Genomic DNA, 21,982 nt, shown 5'->3' with positions numbered 1-21,982 from the left:
AAGTTTCGTTCTTGCTTAAAGAAGAGGTTTACTGGGGGTTCTGTGCAGGCTTTTGTTTGTTTACAGAGCTGCCTTCTGTAATGGGGGGAAAATAATGAAGAAATACCCAGGAGGGAGGGGAGGGTTGTCTCCCACTGTCCTCAAAGGAATCTTGTGAGGGAAGAAGGCCAAGTCAAGCTGGCCAACCTAACATATGGGATCTTCTGCTCCGTTCAGCACTGCTCACCCAAACAAGAGAAGAGGACTTTCCTTCAGTTTCAAAGAAGGTATATTCAGAGCTGGTCACTTACTCAGACTGAAAAAAAAAAAAAAACAGGGGCAGAAGTGTAGGGGGGGGGGCCAGAGGACACTGAACTAGCCCTAGGAGACTGGTTTTCTGTAAGTCCCTTCCTGAGTGCAAGTTCTTTTCTGAAGTTACCTGTAGAAAAAAAACAGGACTTGTCACTTCAAGAAAGAGCAAAATCATGTTTGGGACACAATTTACAAATTACTCTATTTAAAACTTTAATTTGTGATATTAATGACTGCAAAACACTTAAAATGACGTTGTTAAAGGCACATTTCATTTTAATGCATAGTGTACCATTCTAAAATATCCTAATTTCCTTACAAAGTGCTTGAGCAGCCACATACAGATAAAGTATAGCAAAATATATTTACAATCTAGGGTTTAAAATCTTAATCTGCCTAAAAATATTTAAAAAACTACAGAGATAAAATTAGTGCTTTCTTTCAGCTTAACTGGGTGAACATACCCTGCCATCTAATTTTTTTTTTTTAGTGATTTACTTAGATTTAAAAAAAAAAAAAGATTTCTGTACAAGATGTAGTTACAAAAAAAGGTATTTTTCAGGATACTTTCATAAGCGTTAAGCACCCCGTTAGATGCTCATATGTATACTTGGGAACCAAAAAGGGGTAAGCTGACTGTACCTCAAAAGTATTTAGCATTTAGTTTCCACTTGATATAGGAACACAATTTGTTTCTTATTTATTGTAATTTGGAAAGAAGTAATGCTGAAAAGTTCATTCCTTCTTCCTGACATGATTTGTAGAGCTGGTGAAGGTGCCTTCCTGCTTTCTAGGGTGGGGCAAGCCTGATTTAGAACCACTACCCCTTTTTTCTTAAGCCTTTCTTCTGCCTGACCCTGCAGGTCTGTCCAGCATCAGAATTTTAAACAACCACCTTAGTGTTGCACGCTCAAGTGGTTTCCATTTTTTCTTTGAATGAACAGAATTAGGGATTTTGAATTCATTTGAGTGCTCATTCTCACTGTCTTAGCCCACCAACAGCAAACTCCAGGCTAGGATGCACCTGTGAGATTGAATACACAAACTCTGAATGGTGTGAGAGCTAAGGACATCATGAAAATTTATTTTCTAACAATTCATGGTTGCCTGCGGAACACCAGGTGCCAAAAACAGGTCTTGGTTTCCAAGTACACACAGTGTCTGGTCTAAACTGTTTTCCAACTTTTGAGGTACAGCTTTAGTGTTAGGAAGTTTATAAAATATACAGTTTTTATCAAAAATATTTATACATTCTGTTACAACATATTGCTTTTACCCTTGGTAACTGCCAATCTAAGTTCTGGAGTTCAGTGGCCTAAAGGTATATGAGCGTTTTTTTCACTCGAGTTCTATGTTGTTCAAATGGCCACTGTGCAAAATTAATGAAGTGGTATAATTAAATTACTTGCCTGGACATAAGAATACATTACAACTTCCAAATATACATGTTCACAGCATGTATACATTGAAAATCCTTATGTTTTCTAAAGGTGATATGATTTGTACAGCAGATACAGGATGATTTAGGTGGTTAAATACAGAATGGTTAACTTATCTGTCCACTCCAGGAGTGGAAAAGGCCTAAGTTTGAGTATAGAAGTGGATGGGCTTGGGAAATGCATATGCTTTGCTCTTTGTGGTTAGACTGAGCAACGTCCTTGTTACATTCTTCATTTCAACCAGGGTTTTAAGCCATGCTTAAAAAGCTTGAAGGCAAAACTGTTTGGCAAGTGGCTTTGGTAAACTTCCTGGGTCTTTCCTCAATTTTTCTTTTCAGTGGAAGCACTTACACTGTTGTTATCTCAGAGGCAAGGCATTTAACATTTTTCCTAATAAATACCATAGAAAATTTATAAAACAAGGCATAGCTGTTCTCAATACCGTTATTTTAAGAACACAAGAGGAAGGTGTACATAGAAATGTGTAGTTTTATAGACTGCACAAGATAATATTTAACTGAAATCGTTTGCCTTCTCCAGATAGAACCATGTTCTGTGAGAGTGTCATCAGTATCCCAAACTTCTATTTCAATGTGGCTGAGTAGAGTTAAGTGATTACCTAGCTCAAAGTCTGCTTTTCCCACTTCAGGCAGATACTTAAAAAAACAATGTAATCTGCCGTAGAAGAGTGAGAGAAAGTACAGATCCAAGTGTGCCCATGTGTGGGAAGCTCAATACAGCCTGGATTCACCCACTCAGCTTAAGAACTCCATAGAACTGCTTTCCAGTGCTCAGATAAAAAACAATATACAAAGAGGCCACTCTTCACAAGAGTGTTAAAACAGTACTTAAAAGGGTCTTCATGTGATTTAAAAAAAAAAAAAAGCTACAGGTGGCACAGAGAGCAATTGAAGGGTTGGTATTCTTCTGAGAGAGGCATTCTTGTGAGCCAGTCAGCTAGGATTTCACAGTGTCTAGAAGTTAACACCAATCAGCAATGTAATCAAAATCTCTGAACATCTCCTGCTCTTCTTCTGAAAGTATCCTTGGTTCCCGAGGTGGAGTGAGGATAGGTGCTTCAGAGGTAAATTCATCATCGAAATTACTAACATCTTCTCGTCCTCTAATGGTAGGTACAAAAGGAGGTTTCACTTTCTTGGCCAGTAAAGCATTCCAATCTATTAGCTGTAAAATAATCCAACTGATGTTTAGTTTCCCATCTCTACTCATTAATGTCATCAGAAATAACACTAACTTGGACTTACCCGGAAGAAGTGATGCTTTTTCACATCCTCAGCATCTTTCTCTCCAGCTCCAAGACGCCGCTCTGGATTTCTTCGTAGCAGCTGACAAAATAAGTGGTATTTTAGTGTGAAAATTCATGGGTAATGCTACCATGTAAGAGTCAACACTAAGACTGGATGGACAGTGCTGTTCATACTGCCTGACCAATGAAAAACTCTTAGTCCTTAAAAGAAAGGTAAGAACAAAGCTGTAGACAGAGACAGCAGTATTCTTTTAGAGACACCTGGATCACAGCAAGATTCCACAAGCAGCCTAGCTCTGAATGTGTACTGAACAGACTCACCTGTCTTACTCTGCAAATATGCACTGCATCTTAGTACCTGCAGTAATCTGTGGGGCTCGCATTCAGCACAGAGAGATTAAGTGTGATTTCTGCTGGAGAGGACAGAGAATCTATATAAGCTGGTATTTCAGCTTGGTTGGCTCAAGAGAGACTAGGCTGTTGTCTGCTGTGTTCAGCTATTTCACAGCAGTTGATTTACCAGGGGAGGGGTGGATACTGCTTTATACACCCAAATACAACAGTTTTCTGGGTAGCCTCTAGTTGAGGCTACCTTGTCACTGCAGACTTTTTCTACAATGGAATCAAAGTAACATGAAATTGTAGACGAAGGGCCCCATGAAAGCCCACTATTTGAGAGTATAGGATTGGCTCAGATGGAAACAGTACACAGAGATAAAACTAGCAAACTATAAATGCAAAGTTCCCTTTGTGCACATTCTGGGTGCAGTATAGCAGTATGCTCTCCACCTGCTAATATAGATAGAGGCACTTCACGATAAAACTACCTTTTTCCAGTACTGCCTTAAAGCTGTATTCTTTTTCCTTACTCTAGAAAAACAATCTGAAAGGAAGCATGCATTTTGAACTGTATTTATGCTCTAACTTAAATAGTAAGTAACAGTAGTTACTGTGACATGCTTTAACTTTCATGCTGTTTCATGTTGCTGAACTTAAGCAAAAAGACTGCTTCCCAAGACTTGGAACCCTCCCCAGGAAATGCCTTTCCATTAACTGAGATAAGCCTCTGAGACATTTAAAGATGATGTCTGAAGCTAGTAGAGACATTACAATAAGGAATAGCACTAATAAAAATCAAAATCAGCCTTTCTTTGCCAAGAACAGAGCTGTAGATGCCACGTGTATAAAGTTCCCTACCCTAGTTGGAATGAAACCAAAAAGAGTTCTAAAGTCTTTGAATTAAAATGTTCATGTGACTACATTAATCTACCAAGCAGGTCAATGCAGCAGTATTCTGCTAGAAAATGAAACTGGAACTTCTCTAGTTAGAGATGACGTTGAAACTTAGTTCAGGGAGAAAATTGATCTTAGTGTTTCACATTTCAAAAAGAAAAACTTGTTCCTGAATAATCAAGTGAAATGGCACTGAGATTACATTTAAGGCAAAAAAAAAATTGGTGATAGGCAGCATGGCACAGCATAAATGAAGCAAGTCTGAAACTTAATTGTAGCAAAGATTGTTGCATATAGGTTCTTAAGAGTACTTTGTTCTTCATAAAAGCGATTGATTTTCTTAAGGTAGAAGACAAAACAGCGTAAGAGGGGAATAGTGTAATATATTTTATTACTTTCTTACCCGTCTCATTATAGAGATGGCTTCTGTGGACAGAAAGCGTGGATATCTTACTTCATCATTTACAATACTGTCAAACACCTCTTCTTCATCATCTCCAGGGAAAGGAGACTATAACGTAAGTAATAAAAACCACAAAACTATTAAACAGGCTTAAAAATCGTTTACAATTTAAAACAAGATATTCAGATGACAACTTGGAGTTAGACTCCCTAAAATTAAACTTTCCTTTGTCCCAGAAATATACAGTCCTTTTCCATAAGGAAGAGAGCAAAGTCATTATCCTCACCCCTTCTTTTTTTTAATCAAAGGACTATGCTTTAAAGTGTGCTTGTAAAAGTAGTAAAACCTAAAAGTAGTATATTTTTTGAACTCTGACACAAGATACACAGGAAATATGGAAGGCCTCTATTAGCTCTTCTGTGAGATGAGTAACATGTGGAAGACTTTATTTTTGTAATACCTCTAGCACGTTATAGCTTAAGAACAGAAACTACTATAAGGTGGCTTGAAAGATGCAGCACACACTCTTTTTCTCCCTCTCCCCCCCCCAGACCTGAAAAGAGTTAACGTATTGGTTATCATCAAAGACAAAAATGGAGATAACATGGAGATAACTCCATGATACCAGGAGGCCAGGTTATGTACGCAGTAGCAGTGAACAACTGAGTAGTTATTTATCATCTCATTTACACGGAACAGGGGCATTCTGTTTTAGTGCATGTGCAATTCTAATCATAAGTAACTTTGCATTCAGCATAGTCTTTCATGACTATCCAGTTCTATGAATTAAGGTTTATGTGCATTCAAGCTGCACAAGTTAAGGAGTTGGTTTTCTTCCCTAGAACATTTAAAAGCAGAAGCCTGCTATAAACTGTGCGCATCCAAATTTGCCAATAACAGACAAGGAAACTGAAATCAAAGTTAGGATTGCTGTGCCCTGCATGCAAGAAACTGAGCTCCCCCATCCAGATGTGCTGTTTTCTTGTTTAGAGTCACTGGCATTAATATACTATTACCATCATATGATTTTAAGGTGTAATGATGTAATTAAAAGCAAAACAAAAAAATCTAGAGATCAAGTCTTAGACCAACTATGACTAATCCACTTCCACAGCAGCTGGTAACTCCAGCCCCTGACATGACTGATCGATTTCTATAGCATTATAGTAGCTAGTATCAGATAAAGAGCTGCTCAGAATTTATTCCTACTTAATGAAACTAGAATGTTCATGATAAAACTAGGTATGCCTACACATACTGTATACTGATATAATTATGGCATATAGGGGCATATTAGATGTTGACAGGATGATAGTTTTGTAACATTTTAAACATATATTTGTCTTATGACTGTGTTGTATCTCTACTAGAACTTACCTCACCCACTAGCATCTCATAGATAAGTACACCAAGACCCCACCAGTCTACAGCTCTTGTATAGGAAGTTTCTGTCAGCACTTCTGGAGCAAGAAATTCTGGTGTGCCACAGAATGTGCTTGTTCTGTCTCCAAATCCCATTCCTGAAAGGTTACAATTAATGAAAAGCAAGCAGTATTTTCTGCAAGTCCACAAACTATTCCTTCAGCAAGTAAAACCTCTAACACAACTTCACCAAAGTAATACTGAGGTTCCATGGTCTGTCTCAGTTACCTCACTCTAAACGAGGCAAATAAAACATTTCCCCCAACTCTCTCATGCCCTTGTTCCAAGTGTACTTCAGTATAAGCTTTTCTATCCCTATACAATGAGCCAAATCAAGCTTCCAATTACAGTTTTGTCACCCAGTTATCTTTGTTGGGAAAGATACAAACGATTTTATGCTATGTTTTTATTAGCTTGTACAGGAAAATGTGGTACCCTAGTTCAGTCAAACATGCCTACTGCAGATCCTTCTGCAATGGCAAGGCTACACATAGTAAAGTAAAACAGGGAGTGCAGTGAAACAACCTTGAGCAAAATGAGCCCTGTGCAAGAGAGGCACAGTTAGAAACAGCAGCACAAGCACTGATGTGCCACTGTGTGAGTGGAAATGCTACGGAGAGCTTAAGATAACCAGTTATAGCAGCAGTCAGTAAACTAAAGAGCTTTCTTGGTCCTCATCTCCTTTCATCATTTATGGAGTTTGTAGCTGAACTCATACAGCTTGCCCTACGATATTAAAAGCAATAATCATGTTTGACCACCAACCAAATTTACAAAATTCCTCTCCCTCTTAGGCTAACTGAAAGAGGAACATTTGGGAGACAGGCTATACAAACTGGAGAAGGAAGTATACCTTGTCAGATCTTCCCTCCCCATATCCTCCGATGGGGTTTGACAAAGGCACTTTCCTCAATGCAGAAAAATACTTTATTTTGTCATATTTGAAAGGTAGTTGCCAGTAGCTGGATGCTTGAGAGTTACTTTCTAGCATCTAAGCTTCCCTTTTGGAGTAAATTTCTCATTTTTAGCTATAGTATATTTAGCCTGTCATTTCTGTATACTTATATGCAACTATTTGAGAGTAAAGAAAAACAAACCACTGTAAAAGTTGAGGTGTGGTTTGATTTCATTGTCAACTTAGCTTTAGAATGAAGAAAATTATTTAAGAGTCAGAATAGGTGTTTGTCACAACTGAGATAAAAAAAAAGCTATGCTCCGATGTTCTTGGTATTTTCCTACTAAGGAACTTCCTTCCATCTCCCCCTGTGTACAATCAGGTGATGTATTTTTCCTTCTGTATACATTTGGCAGTTCACAAATCTCACAGAACAGTCAACAGCAAGTAAGATGACAGAACTTTCCCAGGAATAAAGAAAGAAATTTAAGAGCCATTACCTTCTTTGCAAAGACCAAAGTCAGCAATTTTCACAAAGCCTTCTGTGTCCAGCAATAAGTTATCCAACTTCAGATCTCTAAATGAACATTCAAGAAAGAATTTTTTAGTACTATTCTGAATAGCTGAAACTCATCTGTTAGAAATGCATCAATCACTACTTACCTATATACTATTTTGTGCTCGTGTAAATACTGAAGTCCAAGAACAACACATGCAGCATAGAATCTGTTGAAAAAGTTTAAAGTTTTAATGGATTCTAGTCCTGTTTTTCAGAATGTGAAGGTCATCATAATTTATCTTTTATTAGCCATCCTCTGAAGATTATATGTTTTGCCTTTTCAGCTACAGCTTAGAATCATAGAATCATAGAATCATTAAGGTTGGAAAAGACCTTCAAGATCATCTGATTTACCTGTCCCCCACCACTAATACTACCCATTACATTAGCTTTATAGAGGGTCAGGGTTCTGAAGTCAAATGTTGAAAATATTTAAACTTGCAGCTTTCAAGTTGGAAGGTAAGTTTTCCTGTAGTGTTCATTGCCATGCCACTGAAGAATTTTTAATTTGTCTCACTTTTTTTGCCTGTTATTTTAATTATTGTTTTAAGTTTTTAATATAATCTTTGCCAAAAAAAGTATTATAAACATTAATTACATACCATTTTTGCATTCAACTTAGCTTCATGAACATTAAACCTGCATATGTATTTTTATAATAAAATCAGTTAGAATCTTTGCCCTTTTTAAGAACTGAACAGTATTTTCTGAAGTGACATAACACAGAGGCGCGTGGTGATGCATATTTCAGTTCTTGTTCGATGAAACAGAAGAAAATGCCCTTCCATTAATTCCACAAAAATGGAATACTCACACTGCTCTTGGTTCAGAGAAGACATCAGTATGAATGTGCATCATCAGATCCCCACCAGCAGCATATTCCATTACAAAGCAAACGTGGTCTTTGGTTTGGAAACAAGCAAAAAGGTTCACCAGGAAGGGATGCCTTACACTATTCACAGTTTCAAATATTCGCTTTTCACACATCAAGCTGCAAACAGAAAAATCAGTAAAATTTAAAGCTGAATCCCAAACCACATATCTTATGCTTTTTCCTCTATTCCTCAAAGATAAGAATATTTTCCCTTTTAGGAGAGAACTCTTAATATTTCCACACATAGTAAGTTGATGCTAGGATACTCAAGAAGTTGCATTTGTCTTTCACAAATGAAATAGGCAACCCAGTGTTCCACAAAGACTAAATCCTGCTAGTTTTCCTTCCAAATCAGTATGCATCAATGTTGTGTGGCATTAGTATTAATCCATTTATTTTAATTGTGTATATATAATATATAGTCCAAAAAAAGCAATGATATTACAGATATCTGTAATAATCATTCAATAATCAATAATAAAATCATTCCTGATTATTTCTCTGTAAGCCAATTGGTTAATTTGTAGCTTATTCTTAATACTGTTATCTGTCTTCCTACAATTCAAATTAAAACAGTGATTATTAAACAGTTGTAAAAGCATCTACTTGCAATGAACCTAGACCGTTTTCTAACTGCCATTTCACTTCCAGACAGAAGGATTGTAGTTCTTGGGCAAAGAGATTAAAAACATAATAGTGGAGTATACATGGGACTTAAGGCAAAATATGATGGACAGAGTATGACAGTATGTTACAGGTTGAGAAATACCATCATATGTTTCTGCCAGCAAAGAAAACATAGTCACTGTCCTCCTGGAATGTGATGGAAGTCTATAAAACAAGTAATTAGAAGTAATGATTACAAGAGAATCTGAATGGATGAAAAAATTAAAAATACAGGCACGGTAAGAGGGGCACTAAAGTAACCAACACTACTTGCCCCAGAACAAGGGCTAAGGGTCTGTAACAGCGAACTATGCAGGAAGATGACTTGTTTTGCTCTGTCATGGAATTTAACTACCGTATGGTAGGGTTTATACTTGTGTTGCATGCAGAAAGAAAGCAATTGATTCAGGTAATCCACGTATTAAATTTTACAAACTGACCTGTCTACTTCATCACGAGCGACAATATCTCCTTTCTTTAAGGCTTTAATAGCAAACATCTCATTTGTGTTTTTGTACTCTGCCAGCAGCACCTAAAACAGAAGATAAGTGATTTAAGTCTTATATCTAGTTTTTGATATAATCTTGACATTTGATATAGCCTTTTGACATTTACCTTTCCAAAATGTCCTCTACCCAGTACAGCACAACACCTGAAATCCTTCAGACTGAACTGAAACCGTTGTTGTGTTCTGTATAAATAAATAAATAAGCATTAAAAAAAAAGTCTTCTAGTTTGTTAACTTTAAAAAAAGTTCATAATCAACACTAAAAATATTGTATTTTTACCTTCTATCTTCAGGCTCTCGGACGTTGCTGTATTTTATGTCTGAATGTGGAACATCAGGCTCACAGATTATTTCAGGCTGGAGTTTTGGAACGATACTATTTCTGCCATTTTCAAAATCAAAAGCTGTTACTTCATCCTGGAAAGAAAAATAAGTCTGAAAATTTAAAAGATTACTAAAGTAAACAGATAAAGAAATTCTTAACTCAAGAATCATCTAAGCTAAAACATTATACCGCAAGATGATATAGGTAAACAAGGTTTTCACAGGACGATGAAACCTGTTCCTCCAATTATTCTGCCCTTTGTTAATATAAAATCCATCAGAGTATTCAGGGAAAAAGCGGTTTTATTTTTTTTTTTCCCGATGGAAAAAATGGCGCGGAAAGTTAAACATACCAACCATGGAAACAAGTAATCAGGGCATCCATAACTTGCACATACAGAATTCTCTCAACAGGGAGCATAACACTGAAGTGCACAGGAAAAAGTCCATCATAAAGATACCAATATTACAACTTTGTTAAACTAAATAGTCCCAAATTCTTAAATCGACTTACCTGAGCTGACATATCAGGAGCCTTCATCTCAGAGGAAGATTCACATATTTCACCAAGGGAAGATGCACGGGGTGGAGCAGGTGGGGGCTCGGGCTCAAGTTCGAAGTCCAATTTAGCTACAGGAGAGTCACTGGCAAGAAAATAAATAACTCCTCACTATACAGCAAGGAAAGTTTTAGTAATATGAAAACCAACTTAAAAACATGTTACTTGTATTTCTCCTAGAGAACATCCTGTGTGTGTATGTCTATAAAATGGATTTTAAAATGTATACATCAGTGTGTAAACATTTCACCATTACTCTTACTCATAAAAGTACTTTAAAAAGGCAGATATGCCTACCTGGCTGGCAGTGCTAGTTCAGGAATGCGTACATCAACCACTGGCACTGTAGCAGGCACTGGTGCTTGAGGGCTGAAGGTGCCAGAGTGATTTACTGTAGGAATAGCTCTTCTCACCAGCCTTCCCCAAGTGGCTATATTAATATTCATTTGAGGAGCTCTGAGAAATGTTTTGCCTGTGGATATTGTGAAAAAAGAAAGAGTGCAAGTAATTTCCTTACTTATTACGAAAAGCTATAATTAAAAACAAAAATTCATATTCATTAGTTTATAGTTTATGAAGAACCAACTGAATGTCATATTCCTTAGCAATTCCTAATTATTCAGTATTAAATGCTAATGCATAATAAGGAATTCTAAACCAAAACATTTCTAAGTGCAATACGAAATACTTGATTATCAGCCATTTTATTCACAGACAAACATTAAGTCTCCCTAAAAAAAAAAAAATCTTTATATATTTATATTAAACAATTACCTTGCTGTTTTGAAAAAATTTTCTTCTGCCTCTGGAGTTTCGGTCTTCTTTCAATAACTGGATTAAAAAATGTAACCTGCAGTTCAAATAATGCACATCATAATTTAAGTTTTAGAACAAAACATGTTCTTAAATGTTTAAGAAAAATGCTTGCATTATTTTGCAAGATAATAGCTGCACGTATGCCCAAGTGTTTCAATGAAATGTTCTTACCTCTGCAAACAGAGTGCCCTGGGGTTCGAGATAGAGACACATGCCATGTCGTTGGTTATCTAGAAAGTCTTCCAACCTCAGAAACTTCACTGCACACAGAGATCTCCAGTCACGCCAATAAACTGAGATTTCCAGTTCACGTGACTATGACAGTAAACACACACAGGAAATTACTTATTAGTAATTGTTCTGCTATAGTTACCTCTCCGCAGTCATAAGATCTAGTACCTCAAGGATCAAGATGCAGAGTTTTTACTTTGAAAAAAAAAGTGTCAAGGCTAACTAACTGTGAGAGTTTGCTCTGTACTTTGCTTCAGTTCAAATGTGATATCCAGTTTACAAATAAGAATCGTAAGTGTAATACTCCCAAAAATAGAAGGAGAGAGGCACAAACACACACACTTTTTCAGTCAAAAGTGCTAATTGAATGCATCTTAGCTTAAGCTCCAGGAAGAGATTTTTAAATGTGTTTAGAAAGGTCAACTTTGCTAGTTTTCCATTTAATTAACAAGTATAAATTGTATTTCATGGTTGTACAGTGGCACTTTTGTATCTGGATATACATCATGATGCAAGACTACACAGTATCTGTAGAAACACATGCTTTTTTTTTTTTTTTTTTTTTTTTTCAACCTGGTCATGAAGAGGGGCCAAAAACTTTAACAAGAACTGCTTCTGTATCTTGCTGTTGGGATTATATGTTCTTAAGAGTGTCATAGGCTTGTTACAAAAGCTGCTACAAACTGCAAGAACTCCTACAGCACCATACATCAGTATTGCATAGTACTAATGTCAGTTAGCATAACTTAATTTCATCACAATGCATCAACTTACTATCTTTATGTGCTAAGTGTAGGTTTTCAAAGAAACAAAAGTTAAAAGGAAGCAACAGATACAAACGTGATGCAGTTGGCAACATGGGTATCAACCATGGGAAGATATGTTGCCATGCCCAGCAAGAAGATTCTCTTCCAGCACCAAAAAGCCACTTTGTATTTAGAGTTCTTAGATAGAGGACCCATATGAGGCTCGTAAGAGCAACTACTAAACTTTAACTAGTTCTAGTCTTAAACTGAAAATAATTAAGACTTCAGGACTCCACAACTGCTAGTTTTGTTCTGCAGTACTAACAGGAAACTGACCGTCACTAGCTGCAGGTCTAAATCTGCTTCCTTCCTACATGGAAGGAGTTTGGTCTGGGGCTCAGAGTGGTGGGGTGAGTTGGGTTGTGGAGAGAGAAATACTGGTCAATATATAACCAGGGAGAGGTAGGGATGATTTTTTGTTGCTGTTGTTCACTTGTTCTAAATATATTCCTGAGGCATATATCTTAATATTCAGCCTACTTTAAACACTGATGAAAAAAAGTCCTTGTATTCCCTTATGATAGCATGAGTATCAGGTATCTATTAAAAAAATACTTAAATTTACGTGACAGAAATTCTCTTCAAAAGGTGTGTCAAGAAGAGCATCATTCTATATACTTAAGTCCATACAAATAACATTTAAAGTTGTAGGAAACCGATTTCACTAATAGTGTTTATTACTCCTGAAAAAGGAATCGATCTGCCTAACATGAGAACATGTTTAGTATTTATGGATAAATACTAAAAAAATCTGTGATACAACTTTTCAAAATATCTAAACTCCATCAAATATGAGAAGTTCCTGATGAACAAAGAGAAGTTGATGATGATGATCTGAATAAAAATTTAAGCACCTTCATTACAGACTAAAAAGATCTCAAGTATTACGTCTTAGACAAAAATATTATGTCTCTTCACATTTCAGAAGAGGTAAAAAATGTAGAATGGCAACCCAGCAAATCAGCTTATCTCCAGGGAACTCATTCTGTTAAGCACAGGAATACTTGCATATGTGAAATTTGCACATAATCACAACAACAGGAAAAAATGATAGAAAGCAACATGACACTAATCTACATAATCAACTATAGCTGTCAATGAAGTAAGACCACATCTTTACCCTGTCTAGTTCCAGTGTAAATTTCTGATCCCATGACTGATTGGAAATAGGTTTCCAGCTGGTTTGACCAACCACAGTGTTATCCAGCTTCAGTACAGCACAGACTTCATCTGTAAGTAAAGTACACAAATTCAGATTAAAGTTATAAGAGGATTTTCTTCAAGCAAAAATCTTCAGTAATTTTCTTCAAAAAGAAAAAAAAAAAAGAATAAAGTACTCATATTTAATTGGTTCTTATGGGCATAATAGCGTGGGCTTTCGTTGCTTTTTTTTTTTTTTTTTTAAAAATCCATCACAACATGACTGCTGAAGGAACAGCTATGTTTAAAGTCTCAAAACAACTTAGTATGTTTAATTAAAGAATACAGCATGTACATTAAAGTGTAAATAAAAGATAAGCATAAAAATATGAGAAGTAAGAGTATACTGAACTGGACAAGTCGTCAGTTTTCAGAAGGTTTCTACTACTCCCACTTTTACTTTTACTGGTTCTGCTCATGAAAGATGATCTGGCTTCATTTGGACTCCAACCAGGTAGTGTAATTGAGGTGGCTTTTGATCGACCAGGGACATTTTCTAAAATGTCTTGGCAACCCATTAGCCTAACTTCCAGGGTACCTAGAACAAGACACACCATTATTTGTCAAAAAACAAACAAACAAACAAATCTGTGCTCAAGTGTACAAAGTGAATGATTAATGATTGATTTTAGAGCAATAGCTCATATTCTAACCCCTGCTGGGAATAATGGAAATATCAGACAAAATCACGAGATAGACTCAAGAAAGACAAACCTACTGAAAATAAGCATTAAAAAAGGTCAAACATGTGGGAGTCAACCTTCTAAAAGGAGCAACAGTTTACTACAACGCCACACAATAAATTTTTGTCCTACAATGTTAGCCTCTGAAATACTTCTCCTCGGAATCTAACTGACATCGGTTCAAGTTGTAAGTGATGTCATTTTTTAAAATGAGAAGTTAAAGTGATGGGTCTCCTTGCTGATGGGAGAGTATTAGTTTTTCCATGAGTCTTACATAACCACGTAATATTGGATAAATCACTTAGATAATTAAAATGAACATATTGACTACGCATTTGTTTAAAACAAATAAATCAAATTTGCTTGCTTGATGCTGAAGTCAAACAGGAGTTAGTACGTAATTGAATTGTTCTAACATGACTGAATCTGGCTTTATAAAAGCTGAGACAGGAAGCTACTCTTCAACTTTTTCAAACAGATGAGGTATAGAGCCTCAGTTTTAATTTGAAAGAGCTTCCTCCAGCAGTACAGAAGGATCTGAACATAACAGATGGTTTCAAGAATGGTAGGCTTACCTCATCATGCAAAGACATTATCTGTACAACTATGACACCACTAACAGGAATAAAACTGATTATCAAAAATGGTGAAATTAGTCAGTTCAAAATCATATAGTCATCTAGAAACACAGCTACTAGGGTAATGCAGCTCCTGTGCTAGATGTACGTAACTGCAAAACCTAGAAGTAATCTTTTGTAACAGAAACTTAAGTCGGGCCTGACCTACAAATGGCCTGGCAACACTAAAGCGCACAGAACAGACACTGATAAACCAGTTCAAGAAGAAATCCAATCTTGTAAGGAACTAACAATCGTAAGTGACAGCTCTAAATATTATGCTATGAGGACATAATAAAAGACATAGCAAAAGAGATTCTATTGGCTCTCAAAACAGGCTAAAAGGCAAAAGAAAACTTCATTCCAAATCTCTGCTTATTTTCCTAAGAATTTAATAAACAGAAAGGTTGTAATCTTGTAAAAGGAGCAGATACGTATCAGAAAGTCCTGTTAGTGCATTTTAAGAAGTATGACAGTAGCATTGATCTATTCTTCACAATATGTTAGACACAAAATACCAAGACACTCTTCATTTAAATCCAGTTCAATACAAAGGCTCTTTGTCTATCTAATAGGAAAGTGAAACCATTAAGAACTTTACAAGCATATAGCTCTGTTCTGATAGTTCCTATTAGAAAGTGCTAATATATATCCTAATATGTATCAGTTGATCCACTTTCAAGAGGAATTATTTGTTACTATGATTATGTATTACAAGAAAAGACAAAAAAAAAAAAAGCTGTTTTAAAACACAGGCATGATACTTTGTGCCTGCCCATGGTTACTGATCATCTGAGGGGATTTTTTTTTGTTGTTGTTAGATGGAATTTCCCCACTCTGCATCTTCACAAGGGCTCTTGTCGGAGGTTCTGATATTTTTACCCTCTGTTACTCATCTTACTGAACCAAAATGTAAGACAGGTAGACTTCCTCCGTTGTATTATTGTTGCAGCTTGGCAGAAGAGTTCCTCTTTTCTTTTAAAATATAACCTTACTTCAGAACTAAATTCTGATGTCAGTTATACACATGTAAAGAGAATTAACATTTAAATTAGAGATTTTAGCAAACTTTCTCTGTTGGCAGTTGGTGTAAGAGTTGCATATACAACTTTTTAGGACACAAAACAAAACGAACACTACTGGTACAAGCGATTCCTATGTGAACACTTATTAAATAAATTTCGTAAACCAACATACTCTCAAAGAGGTCCAAAGTATTGCTTTTCTTTAAGAACATCAGAAGGTAAATATTTAAAAAATTTGTTAAATTATGTCTCATCTTTTAAAATCATTTACTTCTGATGAAGGACAACAATTCCAGGTGAACCCAACTACGAAAAATTGTGTTACATCTTGTAAATATGTTCCCTTGCAGTAAATTAAATCTATCCCTAAACCAGGCAGGTTGATAGCTCTGTGCACTTTTGTTAGTTATATTTATAAACCAAAGAGGGAGATCCTAAGTTTCTAGTAGCATAAATCACCTTCTAGGAAGCCAGTATGGTCCAGGGGGTAAAATAGGGAGTGGAAGGACATATGGTACTTATTTCTAGCTCTGCCATACTAGGTGTATGACCACGGACTAGTCATTTAACCCTTTTGCGGCAGCTTCCCCACCTGTAAAATGGGGATAATGATACTTATTCACCTTTTAAAGTCCTTGATAATCTAAAGATTAAAAAAAAAAAAAAAAAAAAAAAAAAAAGGTCAACACTATTTAATATTATTCCCTAGTGACCTAACTTAAGGGCAGAACTTCACTTTTTTCCAACAGGATCATAGAACAGTCAACAAATAAATCTAGGAAACTTTTCTGCATTTTTTGGTTCATAGATGCTTGAAAATTCTAAATGCCTTAGTCTAGAAAAAGAACAATGAAGAATATCCAGAAAGACATCAAAGTTAGTACTAAAGACTTCTTCTAAATCCTCTAACAAAAACAAAGAACTCCATAAATCATACCTGTTAAAGCTGCTGGCTTGGACAGTGTACTGTATTGATTCTGAGTAGATATTACACTTTGACGGGGACTTAATGTGGGCGAAGAGACCAATGAAAGTTCCTCGATAATTATACTGCTTTTGGGATGGTTTTTAGGAAGTTCATTCAATCTCTGTTCCAGTGAATACTTTAAGAGGTCCAACTTCTGACTTGATTCATTAAATCTTGCTTGTGCCTTTTTGAAATACAAAAATTAAAATATATATTTTTTTCCTTTCTTGAAAGAACATTTAAAGTAAATTTTCAGAAATTGTAATGACATAAATTACTTCTGAAAGTGCCTTTCTGTCGGTAACCTTCCCAGATCCAAGTAATTTCATCACATTTTTTGCACCTTCTGCTACAGCATACTCTATCCTAAAATGATGCCGTAATTCTTCCATTCGGAGTTCAAGAGGGCTTATTACAGGTTTTGCTGCAAAGAAATAGAAACAGACTTCATTGAAGACCATGACCTTGTTTAATTTGTATGTACTAACCCCTCCCCCATGCACACAGAGGGGAAAATAATGCAGATTTGGTAGATCAAGTAAAAGTATGTCATAAAAGCAACAGTAAAATGTTAAGCATCTGCATTTTGAAGAAATAAATAAGTAATCAAGACTCAGTCCAAAAAACCAGATACTACTCCTTGCAGGGCTATAATTGCTAGAAGATGCAAGAAATAGAAGATGTCATTAGGGGAGTTATGGGACAAATGCCTTTGTATAAAGCCAAACCTCCCTTACATCACTCATCTGGCAAAAAAGAGGCTTTGAGACTTAGACATTTCCAAATCATGTTCTGAGGATTTCTCTCTCACACTATTCTGTAGCTACTTATATTCCTGATATATGTATACTTACACATACATCTAAATCTCAGGCTATCTGGTTGTGCAAGCAGGGAGGATGTAAGGTCTCATACAATGCCTTATCCGAACAGTTTGGGTTAAGAACTTAAATATCCACTTTTAATGGTGTTAAGATTCAAAAACAGAATTAGAAAAGATTTATCTCTTACTGTTTGTGTTCCTACTGTTCTTAGAACAGGCATTTGAAAGCCCTTCCTACCTGTAACACGTAATACAGATACAACAATATACAGCTTCATAGATGTTCACTTTGTCCTGCTCATACTGCTAATTTTCTTGCAAGTCTGTGTTGAAAAGGGGGCTATACATTTTGAGGATTTTTTGTTTTCCTCTTGAACACATGACATGCATAATCCATATACTAACATGGGGTATTACAAAGGCCAGAAGCCTCACAAGTGTGAAAACAAACGAAACAAAGCCAACTCCACAAAACAAAACAAACACAAGCATTTCAGTACCTAGGACACATTGAGGCCCTGATTACAAGCATCATCATACAACTTCAGTACTCAGAGATGCATACAAATGAAGTTCTAAACATAGAGATGTACCAATATGCCCACAACTTTTAGTATGCTCATGCTATTATAGCTCAAGGTTAGTTTTTGTTTGCCTTTTTTAAAATAAAGATAAGCAATTTTAAAACTATTTTTGAATGCAGTATACCTGTTTCAAATCAGACATCTTTTTAGAAAAATATTTTTTTTTGAGAAGGTGATTATTTCTCAGTCAAGCCTAAATACTAATATAAAGATAGTAAAAGTTTCCCTGTAACTGTGTTCCCACTAGTAGAAGCAAGGTCAATCTATTCAAGTATGACAGGCTTTATACCTGTGTCAGAACTTATTTTTAGGACAGTGAAAAGATTAAATAAAAACTTTAAATAAACTTTAAATAAAATTGCTAGTTATTGTCAAGACAAAAGAAGACATACATAGAGCAAGAATGAAGACCACAAAGCAAGATTGGACTGTGTAAGGTATAAAGAAGATGAAGAGAAATTGTTTTTCTGGTCCTTAAGCTTCAAGGTATTTTGCTTTAAGTCTGATGCATTTAGCATCCTAACACTGGTATGCCTGGTCTCTGATTACTTTCGGTTCATGCAAGTTTTGTCTAACCTTCCCACTAGAAATTTATCATAGCTCTGTGTGCATATGGGTACATATCTATGTGGCATTTGACATTAACAAGATTAATATTTCTTCTCTACTCCATCACCATTATCAAAAGCCAATTCATTGGTCTGAACTGCCTGAAGAATCTGCATCCTTATAACTTCTATTTTTGTCTTGCTGTCTTGGAGCATCTGTTGAGCTGTGGCAAGAAGTTTTCGATCCTATTAAAACAAAAAAGTTAAAACTGTAAACTCTTCATGTAACAAAACCCATCAAAAGCTTTAAAACCCACATGCTTAGGGAATAGGAACTAAGTCTATGTAGTTCATGAGGTATAGCAGACCAATTTAACTAACCACAGTAAGATACTAGAGGAAATTAAGTTAGGACAGATGCATTTTCAGATTGATTAAAGACTACAAACCACTCCTATGGAGACTGTATCTGTTTAAAGCTGAATAAAAGGCATGATCTAGAAACGCCGCGTGCGTAGATGAATATTTTGTAAGCTGATTCTAAAGACAGAACATGATACTAAGTGCAAAATACCTCCTCCATGCTATGGAGGATGACTCAAGTGTACAGTGAAGATGATGAGAACTCTTCTAATAATTCTTCCAACAAACACATTTGCTAGACTGAATCCATAAAAAAGTAACTGTACTCATTCACTTGAGTTTAATTTCAATCTCAAAATTATAAATATGAAATCAGCTCACAATTTAACTACACAGAGCTCCACTATGACCTTGTACCTGATGTATTTTACTCACTCTGATATTTTTAAGCTACCCTATGTTCTACAGGGTACATACACCACCACAAGATACATGGGAAGAAGCTTTGACTGCATTGGAAGAAATTATGCACCACTGCATATGGTTGTATAAGAACTCTCATTTTTAAGTCTTAATATTAATCAATATTTCATAATAATACTCTGCTAGCTTTCATATTTAGGCCTTTAGAGTCCTTATGCTGAGGATTCCATATTAGCTATCCAATTATTTAATCAGTACACTGAATTTCTTAAAGCAATGGCTTCTCAAATACAAATATCAACTTTTGAAATAAACACTGCCTACAGCAGAGTATAGGATCTAACTAACAGATTAGAAAGAACTCTGGAATACTGTTTTAAGCCTTATTTGTGCATCATTCCGATGCACACATACTCTAAGCATTTCTTGCCTGTGTCTTCATTTTCATTTTTATCTTATTTTTCATCTTGCTGCACTTGATCACCTCCCACATCCTGTCACTCAAATTGATTTGCTTGCTCGGGGCAACTTCAATGTGTAAAATGGAGGTAATTCAGGATTATAGAGATATCCCTACACAAGAAAATCCTATCCACATCATCAGAACGGATGTGTTATACTTAGCAGCTCTTTCAGTTGGGGCCTGAAAAAAAAAAATATTTCAAGGCATCTTCTTTGCACAGAACTGACAGTGCCTGTTACGTTGGTAAGTTAAACATTTACCAATTGCAAGTATCAGATTCAATCAAGAATTTTAATTACATACCTCAATCATAAAGCAAGCTAGAATTTATCTCTTCTACCTAGTCTGATCAAAGCTTGCTAACGATGTCTAATATTATAGCCTGAGTGTTTAGTTAAGTTTTTTCAGGATGTTATAAGGTTACGTACTGAGGGCTTATTAGGGATATAATGCATGTATGACTTTTGATCCATCTGGATCAGCTGATTATTATTTTTAAGCGTACCTGATGTTAAGTATACTGCCCCAGAGAATGCAGACTCCAGGGTTTCCAGGATCTGGGGACTGCAGTGCAAGGACAGCATTCCCAGGCCATTAGTCATAAGGTGCACTCCAGATTATTTCTTCCACCTGCCCCAGGCTAGTAGGTGACAGGTCACTTTCAGCTAAGGCTACCAGCATACCAGCTGGCTCAGAAGTGCTGCTGGGACAGAATGAACTTGATGGTACTTATGATCCATCTAGTCTAAAATGATTTTTCGGGGAGTGAGCACAGCAGTGCCTGTGGTTTTTGAAAGGTACAAGCAGGCAGGTCATCTGCCTCTCCGCCAGTCCCTGGCAGAAATTCATCCAGAAACATGAAGTTCCTTGCCAATACTTTTTGGTTAGTATCAATTAACAGCTGGTAGCAATACAATTTACAGATGTCTGCTCTTCTAATTAAAGATTTCTTTTGAGTATGTTCACTGACTCAGCGACATGTTGGGCCTGCCAGTTAAGAACTTCAAATGTCTCAATTGTATTTTCTGTCTTCTGGACAGAAATAGCTAACCAAGCCTCTATGTATTATTTGCTATACCTATGTTTGTTTTTCCCCCTTAGTTTGAGGATGCAATTCATCTCTTTAAAGATCTAATAAAAGTAAATGGAAAGAAAAGGTAATGAGTAACTAATGAAGACAGAAGGGTCTGTAAGTAGGGACCCCCTCAACACATATACAGTTTTACTCATTTGAGAACCGTGACTCCCTCATACTCAGAAAGTATGTCTCTCCCTCCTGCCCCCATTTAAAATGTTTGGTTAGTCTTTCAGAGTGGAGTTAAAGGACTCTTTTAGTGTCTGATGAATTTTATTACCTAGGTCAGACTGTGTAACAAGTCAGACCCATTTAGGAGTTAGCAAGCCCCTTCCCTGTATTCTTCCCCACCCCTTGGAGAACTCATAGTTTCAGTTTGATGCTATCAGATACTACTTCTAGAATACCCTCTTCTGTAATAAAAAAAAAAAAAAAAAAAAAAAAAAGGGAGAGGGAAAGTGTATTTTAACAAAGTATTTTATGCATCTGTGTTCTAATGGTGATTATAATAACTCTATCTGAATATTATGCATTTCTTATTACAAGGGATTTTTGGTACAAGTCTTTTTACTGCCAACTAAAACTAGACATCCATTTCAGAAGCATATTTGGCAGTGCCACCTTTTATGTAATTGTCATGCACATTACAGCTTTAAATTAATGGATCTTTTTTTCAGTTGAGCTAGAAAAAGCATCAGCCACCATGCCATGTCATACTGAGCTTTGCTGCTTTGTAAATCACACATGATCAAAGATTACTAGAGGTACTAAATTTAGTAAGCCGGATTTATTACTTAAGTTGAACTGCATGTGGACAAATTGATAAAAACAACCACATTTAACAAGCATCCTGAGTGGGTATCAAAGGACAACAAAAACAGTGTAACAATTTGTAGCTGACTTTACAGTGCTACTTAA

At 36.0% G+C, this 21,982-nt stretch overlaps 1 protein-coding gene across 3 annotated transcripts in view; it reads right to left on the bottom strand.

Moving 5' to 3' along the window:
- Positions 1-530: 530 nt before the first annotated feature.
- Positions 531-21,982, bottom strand: part of PKN2 (protein kinase N2) — a 54,498-nt gene continuing 33,046 nt past the window's right edge. For all 3 annotated transcript variants that reach the window (XM_084291389.1, XM_084291390.1, XM_084291391.1), the window contains 19 exons: positions 18,869-18,986; positions 17,064-17,209; positions 16,756-16,969; positions 13,846-14,031; positions 13,414-13,523; positions 11,428-11,571; positions 11,215-11,290; positions 10,738-10,912; positions 10,396-10,525; positions 9,838-9,974; positions 9,665-9,740; positions 9,490-9,581; positions 8,324-8,500; positions 7,614-7,676; positions 7,451-7,527; positions 6,011-6,153; positions 4,634-4,741; positions 2,996-3,076; positions 531-2,915 (listed from right to left, as the gene is read on the bottom strand). In XM_084291389.1, coding sequence (XP_084147515.1) covers positions 2,712-2,915; positions 2,996-3,076; positions 4,634-4,741; positions 6,011-6,153; positions 7,451-7,527; positions 7,614-7,676; positions 8,324-8,500; positions 9,490-9,581; positions 9,665-9,740; positions 9,838-9,974; positions 10,396-10,525; positions 10,738-10,912; positions 11,215-11,290; positions 11,428-11,571; positions 13,414-13,523; positions 13,846-14,031; positions 16,756-16,969; positions 17,064-17,209; positions 18,869-18,986 — 2,457 coding nt within the window. In that variant the 3' untranslated portion in view covers positions 531-2,711. The remainder of the gene's footprint in view (positions 2,916-2,995; positions 3,077-4,633; positions 4,742-6,010; positions 6,154-7,450; positions 7,528-7,613; positions 7,677-8,323; positions 8,501-9,489; positions 9,582-9,664; positions 9,741-9,837; positions 9,975-10,395; positions 10,526-10,737; positions 10,913-11,214; positions 11,291-11,427; positions 11,572-13,413; positions 13,524-13,845; positions 14,032-16,755; positions 16,970-17,063; positions 17,210-18,868; positions 18,987-21,982) is intronic.

Source organism: Netta rufina, assembly GCF_964035555.1.
Source record: "Netta rufina genome assembly, chromosome: 8".
In the NCBI taxonomy this organism is placed as follows: domain Eukaryota; kingdom Metazoa; phylum Chordata; class Aves; order Anseriformes; family Anatidae; genus Netta; species Netta rufina.
Note: the sequence above shows the minus strand (reverse complement) of the source record. Positions and strands in the feature narration are given on the sequence as shown.